The sequence below is a fragment of the Cimex lectularius genome, unplaced genomic scaffold, assembly GCF_000648675.2.
Source record: "Cimex lectularius strain Harlan isolate CLEC.00 unplaced genomic scaffold, Clec_2.1 scaffold25, whole genome shotgun sequence".
Classification (NCBI taxonomy): Eukaryota; Metazoa; Arthropoda; class Insecta; order Hemiptera; family Cimicidae; genus Cimex; species Cimex lectularius.
Window position 1 is genome coordinate 1,334,750 of NW_019392633.1, and position 17,218 is coordinate 1,351,967.

Below are 17,218 nucleotides of genomic sequence, written 5' to 3' on the forward strand. Positions count from 1 at the left end.
TGATAAAAAGCCATGAGTAAGAGTAGTGAGATGCTGTTGTTATTACTATCCAAGTGCACAGATGTAAATTATTTTCAGAAGTTCAACGAAAATTAGTTTACTGACTCCTCAAGGGGCAGAATATAATTTGATTGTTTTGTTTTTGTTTTAATCAATTTCTCTTTAAGTAAGGATATTTACTGAAAAATTTGTAAGTAAAATGACAATACATTATAGAAAGTTTTTATATTATAATTAAAAAGAAGAATTGAGACTTATTTATTCATTAAAAATTTTCGAAGTAAGGAAATGTTAAAAATAAACTTTACCGTTATATTAAATTATATGAATATCTGCAAAAATTTGGAAAATATACTACAAGAAGTTATTTGTCCTTCTTTCTCCCTTTTTGTTTTGACGGTTGCAATTCAAAAAAAAATCTACTTCAATTAATCATCGATTAAGGAATTGTAATTTAATCCTGTACAACTTTAGTATAAAAGTTTACTTATCTATAAATATTGTACAGAAGGGCTTAGTGTTTAAACACTGATTGGATCTTGCAGATGATGGAATAGAACCACGGACCAACCAAAATTTTTAAAAAATTAAACTCAAATTCCATGGGCTTTGCTGAAATTGGAATCTAAAGCGGGGGGGGATTTACGAGACACAACGTGATGTAACCCGAAGCCACCCGACACAAATCCAATGAAATCGGGAAAGTGTATTCCCTGCTTAATTCTAGTGACCTTAACTGAACCTTCTTTTGTGAAATGGAAAGAAATTTTGCAAAATTAAAGTAACTGGGAATTCTAAATTGCAAGTATGAAAGTTACAATACATAATAATAATAAAAACACAAGCAAATGGGACAAAGTATAATAATCATGGCTGGTAGTTGTCTGCTGAGTTTCCTGCATAATAAAGCTTAATTAATTAATTACAGGTATATTATAAGTGATAAAAAAAGAAAAAATTAAAATACATAAAAGAAATCTATTGAGAAAATTATATTATTTATATAAATCAGGTATGGGAATGAAAAGGAAAATAAAATATGAAAAAAGAATAGGAATTTAAAAAAAAACATACTTCTTGAGAACTAATAGTACAATTTAAAAAAATAAAAATCAAAAGATACCTGTGATTCTGAAAGTAGTGAAGAAATTCCTAGAAAGTGATACAAATCTGCCTGGGCATTACTGTTACAGAGTGGATAGATTATATTGTATGTGTCGAGAATCTCTAAGTTTGAGATCCTGGAAAAGGCTGGGTTTTTAAGAAAATAAGCACTCATCAAAAATTGTCTAATACAAGTAAAACCTCTCTGTACTTTGCCCTATTCTCAGCTACTTCACTATTTTATTGGGAAGCTCTAAAAGAACACAAATCTCCTGAACTGAGCGCTAGAGATATTCATTGACTGAACCAAGAGATATTCTTACTAATTATCTGTCGAGCGGTAATTTTAGACAGTTGCTCCTCTGGGAGGCTCAGTATTTTAAATATATTTGAGGTGGACGGAAAAGGAATATGAAAATAAAGAAGGCAAATAGGATTCTAGGATTAGTGTGTAATTAGAGGGAAAAGATGGTAAATTGAGAAGGTTCTTCACAAAAAAATCTTTGAAATTTTTCTAAAACTAAATTCACTAATTTCGTGGTCTGCTTGACCAATTAATATATTACAAATAATTAAGGTTTTTAGTTGAGATAAAAAATTCAATGGCACGAGTGGGATTCGAACCCACGATCTTCGGCTTGATACACCGCTGCTCTACCACTTGAGCTATCGTGACCTCAAGTGGTAGAGCAGCGGCTTATCAAGCCGAAGATCGTGGGTTCGAATCCCGCTCGTGCCATTGAATTTTTTATCTCAACTAAAAACCTTAATTTTTCTAAAACGGGGAAGCCCCAGACTTGAGCTCCATAACACAACAGAGAGCAGTACACTGTTGTAAACTTTTATTTTGGCTTCATAAGGTTCGAGATTATTGCAAAAGAGATTTACCCAAATGCAGATTAAACCTGTTTTTGCAGCGGAAATTCTAGGGTCAAGGTGTTGAGATAGGGAAAGATGAGGAGTGAATGACAATATAAAATGTTCGGTTTAAGAGAAAATCCTATTACTTCTTAGGAAAATGAAGTAAAAATATCTTTTTGTACAAATTAAATTAACTTCCCAAATCCAGCAGATAGTTTTTCTTAAAAATAATTTTTCATGTAAAAAACAACTGTTATTATGTTGGGGTCTATCTCTCAAACATGAGAAAGGGAAAGTAGTTAGTATTCATACAATAGAAATGAAAAGAAGAAAGTTCAAAAAAACTTCCGTTGACCTATTACTATTTCAATATTCGAAAAGAAAGAAAATGCTGATTGATTCATTATTGTATTTAACTTGTAAAATTTGTATATATATATATATATATATATATATATATAATGAATAAGTAAAATTAAACTAACAATTTTTTTACCTTTTGGTAAATTTTCTATCAAACCATCATAATTAAATAGTTTTTATTAAAACATATGTAGATTTTGTATACATGTTAGCATTAATAACTAACAAAACTACATATAGTTCGAAATAAACAACAAAAAATATGAGTATCCGGTTCTTTTGTATTTAAGTGTACTCAACCAAAATCTGGACAGTGGAGAACTCGGTTGCATTGTGTAGCATAGAGTGGCGTTGCATCACATCAGGCAAATGTGCACAGGGGTAATGAAATCTTATGAAAAATTGGACATCAGATTAGCATCGGGTCACGTTGCGTTGAGTTGGTTGTGTTCCCCTCTTAAGACCTGTAGGAAGAACTGGAATTGCCAAACAAAAAGAACTCACTAAAATACAAGCTTGCATTACAGCACATGTCATGTAGAAAATGCCTAGTCTACCCACTTCAACCAAATAATCAAAAGAAACGTGAAGACTTGTACAACCTAAGCAAAAAAGATGGCTGAAAGAATTCCTTTCTGTACAGTACTAACACCAACTCTGAGATGAGGGTGAGAATAGGGAGCAGTAGGGTTAGGATGGATCTAGAGGTTGGTGTGAAACTTTTGGAATTGGGAATGAATCAGTTCGTTGTGGACAGTGTGGTTAGTGAGGTAAGGAGCTTTGGCAATTTGTCTGAGGATTTTTGAATGGAAGGATTGGATGTTAGATGGCTTGGCAGAGAACCCCACAGTTCCACTCCATATGTCCAAAGAGGTCACAGTAAAGGCTTGTATAAGGTTAGTTTTGATGGTCACCCCAGATTTTAGTCCTAGAAGGCTTTCTAGTGTCCAAGTCTTTTGTTAAGTTTTGTTGGGTGAGAATAGGGAGCAGTAGGGTTAAGGATGGATTAAGAGGTTGGTGTGAAACTTTTGGAATTGGGAATGAATCAGTTTGTTCTGGAGTTGTGAACAGTGAGGTTAGTGATGTAGTAAGGAGCTTTGGCAATTTGCCTGAAGACTTTTGAATGGAAGGATTGGATGCGCTGGATGTTAGATGGCTAGGCAGCACCACATAGTTCTACTCTGATTCCAAAGGGGTCACAGTAAAGGCTTGTATAAGGTTAGTTTTGATGGTCACCTCAGATTTTAGTCCTAGAAGGCTTTCTAATGTCCAAGTCTTCTATTAAGTTTTGTCCCTTGCAAGCATGGGGATTCCAAAACAGTCTGCTGTCTAGATATAGTAGGTATTAGACTTGAGTGGATGTCAGTATCTCTTTGTTGTTGATGTACAGTGGAGGCCACGTATTTATTTAAATACTTAAATATTTTGTATACAACAAAGAAGTAGGAGAAAAGGAGAGGTTTAAACAAACAAAATTTTTAATAAAACATAATTATTTAACAATCACAGTAATCTATTAAATAAAATTAACATAATTTTTTTTCATAATGTATAAATTAAATATTGAAAGAAAAATTCCAATAATGAAATTTAAAAAAAAAATTAAAGAAAAGTATATCAGGTTTTATAAAGATTGAAACATTTGTTAACAAAAGGATTTTGCACCCATCTTACTTAAGTACTTTGATCATAGTGAATGAGATAATAACTGAGATCAGAAATAGCCTTCAATCCTGTCCCAAGACTAGACTTTATGACAGTCACCTGAATATTTTGACTTGTTTTCAAAAAGATTTTACTGATACAATGTAGAATACTGAAAATGCACAAGACTGAACAGCTCCGATCAGTCGAGAAGGATCTCAAAATGTACGGCACCTTCCCTATCTTTGGGATTCTTTCTGTAGAAAGCGTTTTTTGCCCATATTCTGCACTCTATGTTTATGAGGCTGTGCACTGGAAATCATAGAGGTGTAAGTCTTCATAAAAAAATCAACCTAGTTTTGCATACTCACTGGCTGGATTTTTAAAGTGTACTGCGACAAGAGGACTGAGATAACCTTCTTGGTTTTGAAAAGGGTAGTAATAGCCTGGAAATCCTGGTTGAGGGTAATAATCGATCGGCCCGACATTCTCATTGTCAAACGGCCCTTCTCCGTGGCAGCTCACCCATATGGTATTAAGCTAATAAATAGACACAATTTTTAAAATTGTCAATAATAAATTGGGGCGTGTAATAGATCAGAAAATACCTTTTCCTTATCTATAGCAACTTTTTTTATATAATCCTTCAAATCATCAGGCATGTCCTGAGGTAAATCATTTGTGTCATTATAAAACACAGGCTCCCAACCAAATATCTGAATAAAAAAAGTACGGTTTATCTATTTTGGATATCACTTTTAAAGCATATAAATATGAAAAGGAAAAAAATTGTTGCTTTGTTTGTTATTCTCTTGATTTAATAAAAACGTGGAGCTTTCTATTATTTAACTTTTATAATTGAATCACATCATAGATTTTGATGTGTTGCTCTCATATGTACTTAATTCTTACCCTATTGAGTTTGAGAAAAATGCAGGGCGATGAAGAAATATAGCCATACTTTTCTGTTTGTGTACATTTTTGCCATATGATGTTGTTGACGTCTACATCACACACTTTACCAGGCGTTGCTGGCCGGTCATAGTCGCAGACCTGTCGTACACCTTTTGTCCTAGGAGGCTCTCGATACTCTATCATATAAAACATATTTAATTAAAATTTAATAAGAGATTGACTGACGTATTGATCCTTTATTAATACATAAGTATCAGTAGGACTATATCATTATTTAATTATTCAATGCTTACCTTTTAAAAAGCCATCTATTGAATTTACCCAAAAATCAACAGTAGATTTATTGGACGGCATATACCAGATAAGCGAACCCTCGTCGATGTTGGGGGGCATAGGCCGAAAGCCAAGACCTGTGCAAAAACTGTACTAAATTTTCTAAAAGAAATAAAGCAAAAATTGGCATTGTGTTGCAAACGGCATTTAGTGCGATAAACAAGACACTATTGTAAAATTTAATCTCCTCAAACATTCTCTCTAATCTGTTCACAGTTCAGATAAAGTTATCTGTTGAAATTCTACTCAGTCGTAGGTTGTGTAATACTTAAGGATGTAAAACATCTCACCAGGGTTTGAACCGATGAGGGAATCGTCCAACTGCCATGTAGGATATTTTTCATCTAGCGTTGCTAACATTCCAGCCATGCATATTGCAAACAGTATAGATAGGAATATATAGAATACTGAGTAGAAAACAAACAATTGAACTGAAAAATAAAATAAAATAAAATAAATAAAATAAAATAAAATACCTGACTAATAGTCATATTCATCCTTTATCCTATTGTGAGCACCTCAGGGCCTCATCAATTATGGATAAAATAACAAAAATAACAAATACAAATACTCAGAAACAACATAAAAATAAGATTAGTCTGGTTAACATTCACACTACCCCAAAGTACTCTAGTAATTGGGAATATGCTCCTCAATTCACGCTAATAAATTACATTCACACTACAACTTGATATTCCTCGAGGTAAATTGGGATATGCCCCTCTATTCACGCTAATAAATTACTTCAAACTACCCGAGTACTCGATATTCCTCGAGGTGATTGGGGATAGCCCCTCCATTCACGCTTATAAATTACTTTCCTACTACCTAAGAGTACTTGATATTCCTCGAGGTGATTGGGGATAGCCCCTCCATTCACGCTAATGAATTACGTTCACACTGCCCAAGAGTACTCGATATTCCTCGAGGTGATTGGGGATAGCCCCTCCATTCACGCTAATGAATTACGTTCACACTGCCCAAGAGTACTCGATATTCCTCGAGGTAATTAGGGATAGCCCCACCATTCACGCTAATAAATTACGTTCCTAATACCTAAGAGTACCGATATTCCTCGAGGTGATTAGGGATAGCCCCTCCATTCAAGCTTATAAATTACTTTCCTACTACCTAAGAGTACTCAATATTCCTCGAGGTAATTAGGGATAGCCCCTCCATTCACGCTTATAAATTACTTTCCTACTACCTAAGAGTACTCGATATTCCTCGAGGTGATTAGGGATAGCCTAATGAATTACGTTCACACTGCCCAAGAGTACTCGATATTCCTCGAGGTAATTAGGGATAGCCCCACCATTCACGCTAATAAATTACGTTCCTACTACCTAAGAGTACCGATATTCCTCGAGGTGATTGGGGATAGATCCTCCATTCACGCTAATAAATTACATTCGTTCCAATAAATAACACATATAGCATACTCGAAGGAACAAAGACCTATTTTATAATTAAAATTACATTTTTTACATAGGTAAAATTATGTTTTGTCACAGTTCAGAAACGAGAGTGGTACTGAAGAAATGGTATCAGTTGAAATAAATTAGCTGTATACAAAATATTCAATTAATCTCTCCAACATTGGGTGAGTCTTGCACAGTCACTAACCAATTATATTATAGAAAGAATTTTGTTAAGTAGTTGGCCGTATAATAATTCAATTAATTTCAGTGCAATGATTCAATAATATACCAATTTAGTATTAAATGCCTAGTGATTAGTAATCAAATGTATTGTCAACAAAAATAAAAATTCTAATTCAAAAATCATAGCTTCTGAGTAAGAATGAAATTGGTGTCGGGTAAAACAATTTATGTTCAATCGAGAGTCCTTTGTACGAGTTCAGTTTTAAATTAAGCCAGCATTATCCTACTTTTCGAAGTGAAACGGCGCCATTTTGCATAATTGTTTAAATTTTATGTTAATTAAGAAATAAATCAAATAAAATTATTATTTTACATGGATTATTTTACGCTGTAGCGGTGCATAAATTACAGTTTCATGGTTAACATCAACCCATATTTTAAAACGAAAAAAGTCAGTCAACTATATGTCTCTCAAATCAATATCTACATCACTGAAAAAAAAGCCACCCTTTAAAAAGGATAGAACATTTCCTCGAATTTTTCGGAAACTGGTGTAACAGATTTTCCACAGAGTATAAAGCGTAAAGGAAACGGATGTGGAGGATGTTACGTACTATTATTGAAAACGTGCCACTATTCACCTGCAACGATCGAGCAAAATAAGCAGATTCTCGCAACGTTCTAGAATCCGAGGCAAATACAAAATAACAATAATTCATTTTGATTCACAAACTGCAGGGAGACGATACGTATCCACAGTCACGAGGGACCCGTCCTGGACTCCTTTTGGAGCACGGTGAAGAAGCTGACTTTCCGTTTTCAAAAATCCGCCTAAGCTTCATCTAGAAATTAGATGTCCGTTGAAATAGCCGGAATTCCAAGTGAAGGGTGTTACAAATTATTTTCACTCGACTTATTTCTGTTTCAGACCTGACCCATTAATTAGAAAACGCTCAACAAGCTGACATCGTGCTTTCTCAATTACTTTTGCAAACATAATTAACTATCTGAAGGCCGGGCAAAAGAGAGTTTTAACAAATAATCCAATATTTTAAGTTTTTGTAATTTCTGTAAGGGTCAGTAAACGGTTTACCGAAAGTCATACGAGGCTTCCTAGAAGATAAAAGAACTCGATTGAAACGCTATGCACTAATGAAGTCCAGGCTCGGTTTCCGTGACCAGTAGAATGAACCCTAATTTGCCAAGGGCCCTTAATCAACATCTAGTTCCTGGTTTAAAAAATTATATAAGTACCAAGGCTAAATCCATAAAACTGCTTGTAATAATGCTTGGTGTCAATTTTAGATTTTTATTTTAAATTTGTACGAAATTTGTACCTGCATCTAGAGATGCAACAAACAAATTATATATATTATTAAATTCACTATTTTTCGTGATCCGCTTGACCAATTAATATCTTTCAATTAATTAAGGTCTTTAGTTGAGACAAAAATGTCAGTGTCACGAGCGGGACTCGAACCCACGATCTTCGGCTAGATACGCCGCTGCTCTACCACTTGAGCTATCGTGAACTCAAGTGGTAGAGCAGCGGCGTATCTAGCCAGAGATCGTGGGTTAGAATCCCGCTCGTGACACTGACTTTTATATCTCAACTAAAAACCTTAATTAATTGAAATATATATATTATGTTTATTAACAAATTTAACAGTTAGTGAAAAAATCATATACAAATGTGTATGTACATAAACGGTACGACATTACGATCTAACCTATTGTTATTAAGTAGGGCCCTTGGCCATTGCCGATTCAGACGGCGGGTTGATCTGACGGAATTTTGTAGGGAATTTGTTGGAAATGTGGGTTAGTGTGCATATATGGAGTTATAGAATTTTGTATGACGGGAAAGGTTAATAAAAGGAATTTGGAGGTCGTTGTGTAGGGTAAAGTTCGAGACGTAATAAGGGGCATTGATGTTCTCATGGAGAATTTTTGACTGCAGTTACTGAATTATTTTGGATTTGGGGCGTTTGGTTGAGTCCCACAGTTCTATTCCTTAGGTCCAGATGGGTCGGAGTACTGTCTTGTATATTAACAGTTTGTTCGTTAGTGTAAGTTTTGATCGTACTTACAAGTTCATATCGTTTGTTAAATTCCTGTCTTTTCATATTAATGTAGGGGTTCCATGTCAGTCTTTTATAGAGAAACATGCCTTGATATTTCTATGTCAGCAATTGGTATAAGTACTAGTTATTAAAGCAGGGAGATGGAATGCTCGGCGGGGAGTAAAGGTCATGTGGATGCGTTTATTTAGATTGATTTTTATTCTCCATTTTTTGATCTATTTATTGATGGCTTTCAATGTTGGAGGTAGCTATTTCTGAGTTTTGATGCGAGGAAAGGATAAGTGTCGAAAGATGTTTTAGGATTTAGGGTGATATCGGCAGTGTAAATCGTATATAGAAGAGGACCTAGGATGCTTCCTTGCGTACTCCAGCCCCGACAAGAAAGAAAGAGATTTTGGATAGGTAGATCTTAGGATCAGGTAGTAGATGGGAGTAGAGCCTATAACTTGAAGAGAAGCTCCCGGTGCCAGATTCGATCGAAGGCTTGCGCTACGTCAAGAAAATTTAATTTGAAAAAATTATCATTCGAAAATTAAATTAGAAGTGGCAAGGATGATTTATTTATTAAAGTAAATCTTATCCCTGAAAAATATTTTTGATTTGAACATACAAAATATTTTTTCTTCAACAACAATAATTATCTACATGTTTTTAGTTGGGCCTAATTAACAAAAGTGATTATTTAACCTGATTTATAATTTTTATGTAAAGTGTGGTTGAGATGAAAAATTAGTTCACGAGCGGGACTCGACGAACCCACGGGGAGGTCGTGGGTTCGAGTCCCGCTTGTGAGACTTAACTTTTCTTCTCAACACACTTTACATAAACATTATAAATCAATTTAAACAATAATTATACTTATTATTTACAGAGACTGCAAAAAATTATATTACAATTATAGAGCCCAACATTACAGCATACATATATATTTACTTATTTACTTTTTTTTTAACGAGGGTATTTCAACTACCCTCGGGGTGCCGATGTTTTTGGAAAAAAAAGCCCATTTGTAAGTATGTCGGGTTTGAATGCAGGGCCGCTGGATTCGAACCCGGGACCTTCACCTTACAGTGATGAGCGCCGTGTCAACGCCTAAACTGTTGCGGCCACTGACGCCCCAACATCATATTTAATTCAAATAAAGCGGCATGGACAAGAATAAATCTCCAAAAATTATGAATAATTTTAAAAAATCATTTACACAACAAAAATCAATAGAACATTACAATTAATTAAACAATTAATATTTTATAATTCGATACTATCTGTGTTTTTCTTAAAAGGAAACTGTTATTTTGTGCTCACATTTATCGGTGACAAGCAGCGCAAAACCTTTGACGCCTGTCGCACGTGTATGCAAATAAGTGTGGCCAATTAGCTTGTGTTCAGGTGTGAGAAGGCAACAAAAAGCTTTCAGAATGAAATCCAAACCTGCAGACCATTACGTGATAGGCGGAGTATGTGCGCTATTTCGATAACCCCGCTATTAACATTGACCATCTTGGCCCTCGTGTATAAATAAATATGCACAAAACTAGATACCAAATAACTTCAACAACAAATACGAACTAACTAACAAACTCGAAACTATATCTTTTTTTATTTTATCACCTTTTTATAATAAAACTTACGTGACGTTTGTGTTATATTTAAATTTCAAAGTACGTGTTACGTCGTCTAAGAAGTTTTTTTATATAGGATTTTTATTTTCCAAAATACATTTTATCGTTTTGTATTTTTTATTAAATGTAAACTATCAAGATGAAATTAAAATTCATCCTTTAAATTTGCAGGAAAAGCTACCCAAATTGAGAGAATAACAAAAGTTTGTTTTAGATCGATGCCAGAAAAACCTCATAGCTTTTAACTGATTCCATTATATTAATGTGAATCCAATGACTTTCTTTTACAAACAGAAGTACAACACTGAAAAAATGAAGAAGCTAATTGAATTATTATTTAAAACAGAGATGTAATCGCGAGATTTTGACGTCAAAGTATGAGTCCAGCATGCAGTGAAAGGTTGCTCGATGTGTCCCACCTTGTTTAGGGTGCAATTCCTTGGCTAGATATAGAGAATGCCACCAGACATGAGAATTGTTCTTGAGCTAGCATCTGGGTCGCATATCCGATACTTGGAGGAAACAGGGTTGTTTTATTGTATGTAGTTTGTATCCCTAGCGTGTCCTGAGAGTGAATGTGTTTATTAGCGAGAATGTGTACTGTTGCGAAAGGTCCGGTGGCGGAATACTGAGTACCCCATCGATCCTCAATTACGTTAGTTGTATAATATGTAGATATATCGAGTACTCCACCACCGTAATTTAGTGAATGGTATGTAAATGGGAAAGAGTTTAAGATTGCGTTGGGTGCTACAACCTCGGTGGCTGGATAAGACCAAGGTCTGATACCGGACTGCCAACACCGGAGGTGGGCGATTCTGACGGGAATGTGAGGTTTTCTATTGTCTTGATTGTTTTTAATATTTACATTAACTAGCAGGTGTCGAACATCTTGCAGAACATAGAGATGAACAATAATACAGACCAAAAAATGCCGAAAAACATTTAACATAGTACAATAAATATTTAAATGGGGCGTCGGTGGCCGCAACGATTTAGGCGTTGGCATGGCGATTATCACTGTAAAGTGTAAGGTAAAAGGTAATGCAGGGCCGCTGGATTCGAACCCGACATATGTACTTACAAATGGGCTTTTATTCAAAAACACCGGCACCCCGAGGGTTTATATAACGTCTGCTGTTGCGAACCCTCGTAAAAAAAAAATAAATAAAATAAATAAATATTTAATTGGGCATCAATGAGCTCTTTTTATTATCTGTACCCTTACAAAAAGTTTTTCGTTTAAATAAATACTTATTTTCTTCTTTTTTCTCTTTTTTAACCAAAACGCATGTTCTATTTCAAAATTATTTATTCAATATTTTGCCAGCAAAAATGCATAAAAAACTTGCTAGATAAAACGCATTTAATATCATCAACACGAAATAGTTTTATATTATTTTTTAAGTAATTAAAAATGTGTGGTATTTAATGACCGTTAATTAATGATTAATTAGAGATCGTTAGATGCGGCCTTGTGTGATGTAGGTTTAGAAAAACATTTTCTTTTTCCTGTCAACGTTTCGATCTTTATTGAGATCATCTTCAGGGCCTGGGATTTATAAACATTGTTTAAATTTGTGTGGTGAGTAGTGACCGTTAGTCGATGATTATTCGGAAATCGTGAGATGCGGTCTGGTGTGATGTAGGTTTCAGAAAAACATTTTCTTTATCGTGCCAACGTTTCGATCTTTATTGAGATCATCTTCAGGGCCTGGGATTTACAAACATTGTTTAAATTTAACAAATACATGTAGTTGTTACATATGTACAGGTATTGTTACATGTATTGCTACATGTATTTGTTAAATGTAAACAATGTTTGTAAATCCGAGGCCCTGAAGATGATCTCAATAAAGATCGAAACGTTGGCACGATAAATTATTGTGTATCGTGTTGAGAGTGTTAGTGAGATATTAATATGCTTTGTTTATATACGTTTGATTCTGAAGGAAGTAGGAAGATCGATAAAGAAAATAAAAATGAAAATCTCTAATTAATCAGTAAATAATAACAATGACAAAAAAGAAAAGACAATTATCTGACAATTTTGCAGGTCGACAGATTTTCTGCCTTTTTTGAAGGTTTTATAGCAATAATATGGCAAGAAAGTAAAAATATTATTAAATAAATATACATATGTGGATATGAAGTTTAGAGGGTGTGAAAATAAAGGTTATTTTTAATTTATTAATACGGCATATTATATGGAGAGAGGTGAATGCATCGCATAATTTTGTGGTTAAGAAATATATGCATGTTTGGAAGAAAAAAAGTAAGTTAAACAAATAGAAAATAAAAGAAAAATTGTAACAGAAATTAGTAGTAAATTCATTCAGGTAAGTAAATTTCATTTTTTTTCGATGAACTATCCAACTTGGCTTAATAAATAAAAAAGTTTTGTTCGACAATTTCAAAGAAGAAAGGCAACTTTGCCAGACCATCATTTTGCCAAATTGTGAGATATCTCCGTGTGCCTGTGGGGTGATACTCTCACAAATAACCATTTAAACAGATTTAGTTCAGTCGTTACTGTTATTTTCTTTTCTTTTTTTTTTTTTTTTTTAGATTTACGTGCAGAAGGAAGGGTCGAACAATCCAATATGTGAAAAGTGTGAAAATCTAAAGGTTTCCCTTATTATAATTACATTTATATTATGTATTTACTAAAGATTTACCAACACAAAATTACCTAAACAAATCGTACACCGGAATTTGGCAAATTTCTTCTCTACATTCATGAATAATATGATAATAAATATTTATCACAAATAACAAAACGTTGCCGCAATGATCAATAATTTTGTTATTAAGGATCTCCCATTTTCTTGTTTAAGTTGTATTTTATTTATTTACCCCACATTCAACCAAATTCAACATGAGCTTTTTTGATCGTTAAAAAAATCTAGCCTAAAAATAAAAATACAAAGTGAAAGTGTTCAACAAAATGAACCATTTCTTGTTGGGAATTTGCTTGAAAAGTAATATTCTTTTAGTTCCTCGCGATTAATATAATACAACTTTATAAATGTCACTTTGGTCACAAATAATGTATAACGACAAATTTGATATGATAGTTATCTAAAATGATATCTCCAAGTAATAATTCTCCTAGTATTTTTTGAGAAGGTACCTTTCTTGACCGAGTGTTTTATAAAATGAAATGAAACAGTCCCCTCGCCGAAAGGATTTTCTGATAAGGATGGGTTTTAACCGGTTTGTCCGATATATTTTACTTTATTGATCCCAAAAAATGCTGTTTGCGCTAACAATATCCTTAAACAAAATTAGGATAGGGATCGCGATAGCCCGGTGGTCTGCATGCTAGACTGGTCGTAGCCCCCGCGGTGTGGGTTCAATTCCCACCGAAGCCTGACCATATTTAATCAATTTCGCCTCTGGCTAATATGGAAGACAAGAAACCAATAAAAATAAATACATAAATGTGGATACTATTTAAACGTCTATGGATATCTACTGCACATCAATGTACTCCCGACCGAGTACCGCTTCCTATAGCAATAAAATTAAAAGCTTTATCATACAATTGTCAAAAACGTTTAAATTTATGGCAATAAAACTAAATAATACATAGGGCTCAAAAAGGACTTCAAACTTCAGGACATACTCATTAATAATTGTAATTAATACTGGAACGGTCGAATGTAAAATCAAACTATATTTGATAAGGGAACCGAATGAATCTTATAAATCATGAATCATTGTATGCAGGATGATTCGCTACTCGTACGACAAAGTTTGTCAGGTGTTTCTACCTCAAATGCAACAAAAACGTTCGTATGATCTTCAACCATTCGCAAATATTCAATATTTTATGTGTTGTTTTTTTAGGCTATCTGCGATTTTCGTAAAAAATCTACTCTTAGCTCTACACCTATTCAGTATGGAAAATAAATAAAAAAAAGTTTTAAAAAATGAAAAATCCAACGTAATTTGGTTCACTATCTTCATTGTCTCTTTTGTATATGCTTTGTTTGATTTTTATGTTAATTTTTTTTAAAGTTTTTAATAGGTTAGAGTTCAGTTTTACAATTTATGTATTGTTGTTCTTATTTTGTTTGTGATTAATGTAGATATTTTGTCCGATTTTTCGGCTTTGCTTGTTCGCCATGTTCATTTTCTCTTTTTTGTTTTATTGATTTTTGTGCTTTTTTATTAAGTTAAAGTTGAGGAATCCATTTATGTTTATTGGTCAAATTGACCATGCTAATTATTTCAATTAATTATTCTTTTTATGTAAGGTCAAGGTTGAGATGAAAAAGTTAGTGTCACGAGCGGGATTCGAACCCACGACCTTCGGCTGGTGCTAACTTTTTTTTCTCAACCAAGACCTTACGTGAAAACAATAAGTAGTTGAGAAAAAAAAAATTTCCAAGACAAAAAGTTGAATTACTAGATTAACCCCATCGCAAATATTCAACTTTTATGTTGTTGTTTTTTTCCGACTATGCGATTTTCGTTATAAGTTTACTCCTAGCTCTTCAACTATTCATTTTTTGGGTAAATTAAAAAACATTGAAAAGAGCGTTCCATTTCCTTTAAGAAGAAATTGCATTTTTTAAATAAAATTTTAAAAAATTATAAATTTTAAATTTAACAGTCTTTGTAAGATTTAGGTTGTTTTTTTCCTTTGGTTCTCCAAAAATGTAAAAAACCGTAGATAGTTGAAAAAAATAAATAAATAAAAACAAATTGTTGAATATCTGCGAAAAAGTTGAGAATCGGACCACGGTTCATATTGTCTTACGAGCGTATGTATCACCCTGTATATTTTAACAAAAAAAAACCACTAAATTATGAAATTATTAGACGGAACCCATCTCAACACAATAAATTTAAAACTAAATCGTTCAATTTACCATAAAAGTCATTTTTCACAAATAATTCATCCCATGAGATATAATCAGTTATGAAGTCTTTTCGGAGGATCTACGGAAGAGGTCAAATACAGAGAAAACTTCCTTTCGGTTTTCGCCGAGCTTTTAAAAACAAATTGTTTTCATGTTTTAATTGTTTTTTTATATGATAATAAAACAGGCCCTGAAGATGACAGTATAAAACTGTCGAAAGCTCGGCGAAAACCGAAAGGAAGTTTTCTCTGTATTTGACCTCTTCCGTAGATCCTCCGAAAAGACAATGTTTCCAGCAGGTCGATAATCTAGTTCATCGTTCATAGTCAGTTATGATCATAAAAAAATAACATCTAAAACTGGGCATATAAAGAAAAGAAATAAACCTTAAATGTCGAAAGGAGGGGTAACGAAAAACTTTCACGTATTCTATGTATAACGGGTCGCATATAAGGTTGAGCCTATTTATGTTCACGAAAACAGCCAAGTTTAGAAATTAGAAATAACCGATTATTGCAATTAATTTCGATAAGATACTGAATTCCTTAAAAAACAAAGTAATTACTTACGTTATTCAAAACATCAGTCTTATCTCTATTGACATTTTTTAACAGCTTTTAGGTCATTAAATAAAATATTGTAATTAATTCGTTTAATAGACACAATGAGTAAAATTATAACGTTATATTATATTTTTATTCAAAGAAATCCTGCATAAAATAGTTTTAAATCTTAATTATAAAAAGTAATTTAAAAGAATAACATTCACCACTACTGAATTGAACAACAGTTTTTTTGGACATATCACTAAAAATTATAATACATAATATATTTACATAAAATCACAATAAATTCTTTTAAAATGGTGAAATGAGATTTGAACTTTTTCAACGCACCGTATAATCCGGCTTTGTTAACTATTTATTTGACTGTGTAAATTATTTAGTCAAAAATGAAATTAAACGTGATTGTACAAACTGACGTTATTTTTAGCACTACATTTCTGTTGTTCTTGTTTATTTCTAACGTTAATTTATTCTGTCTATGTCAAGACTGTCGTGGTTTGGGTTCATCTGTTTTGGCTTTAAAAAAAAACCATAAGAATTAAAACGACTTCGCGATCAAGTCGAAAGAGTCGAAGTTAAGAGTGTATCATCCACCCTCGTCGATGGATTCGTTAATTTTAATTTCGTTTAATTAATTGTAAACGTAAAAATTTGATAATTAAAATCTAATAAGTAAATTTTATTCTGTTTTTCGAAATAGTCCAGCCTTGTGACAAGGCGTTAAAGGTATGACATAAGATTTGTTTGTTGAAAGTAAATATTATGTACTCGTGTTATCGAATTACAGTATCTCAACTCACGTAGAAAAGCCTGACTTTTCCCATTCTAGTCCCGACATTAAATACGTTTCACTACTTTTCAAAGTGCACCGAATTTTGTCCGACACATGAGGTACAATTTAAAAATTGCTACTAAAAGGGCAAACGTTTTGACATCTGCCGCTGTGATGACTTACACCAATTTTTGGGTGTTCTGCCCAGGACGGTGCATTCTTCTCTGTTGTACAGGGTGGTGCAGAATTTCTCCCAGGCGGTCCTGTTGTCGTCCCAGGGCTTCGCGAACTCCCACTCGTATTCGACGCCGGCCGCCGGTGGTGAGACCTTCCTGGACATACTGGCACTGGTCACTGGCACTGTGGAACTGCAGACACCGACTGGCGCTCCCCACTACGAGTCGTGATGGCTTTTATACCAAAGATAAACCCACCTCCATGTCCTCCCGGCCGCCCTCGGGTCTCTTTCCGACAAACAA

General features: G+C 33.6%; 1 protein-coding gene across 1 annotated transcript; it reads right to left on the minus strand.

Annotated features, from left to right (window-relative positions):
* Positions 1–3,913: 3,913 nt before the first annotated feature.
* LOC106668818 (sodium/potassium-transporting ATPase subunit beta-2-like) lies at positions 3,914–17,218 on the minus strand. Its single transcript, XM_014397948.2, has 7 exons — positions 16,923–17,218; positions 5,511–5,651; positions 5,181–5,297; positions 4,885–5,063; positions 4,581–4,688; positions 4,344–4,512; positions 3,914–4,284 (listed from the first exon to the last, which is right to left on the minus strand). Exons 1-7 carry the CDS (start codon positions 17,077–17,079, stop codon positions 4,175–4,177), a joined length of 981 nt encoding a protein of 326 aa, XP_014253434.1. The 5' UTR covers positions 17,080–17,218; the 3' UTR covers positions 3,914–4,174.

Bases quoted from the DNA above. Each gene is read 5' to 3' on its own strand.
- LOC106668818 (XM_014397948.2), bottom strand. From the start codon at position 17,079: ATGTCCAGGAAGGTCTCACCACCGGCGGCCGGCGTCGAATACGAGTGG. The intron at 5,652-16,922 runs GTAAGTCATCAC...TTTATTTTTCAG, and splicing joins CAGAACACCCAAAAATTGGT to TTCAATTGTTTGTTTTCTAC. The intron at 4,513-4,580 runs GTATTTTCTGAT...TCTATTTATTAG, and splicing joins TTGCTATAGATAAGGAAAAG to CTTAATACCATATGGGTGAG.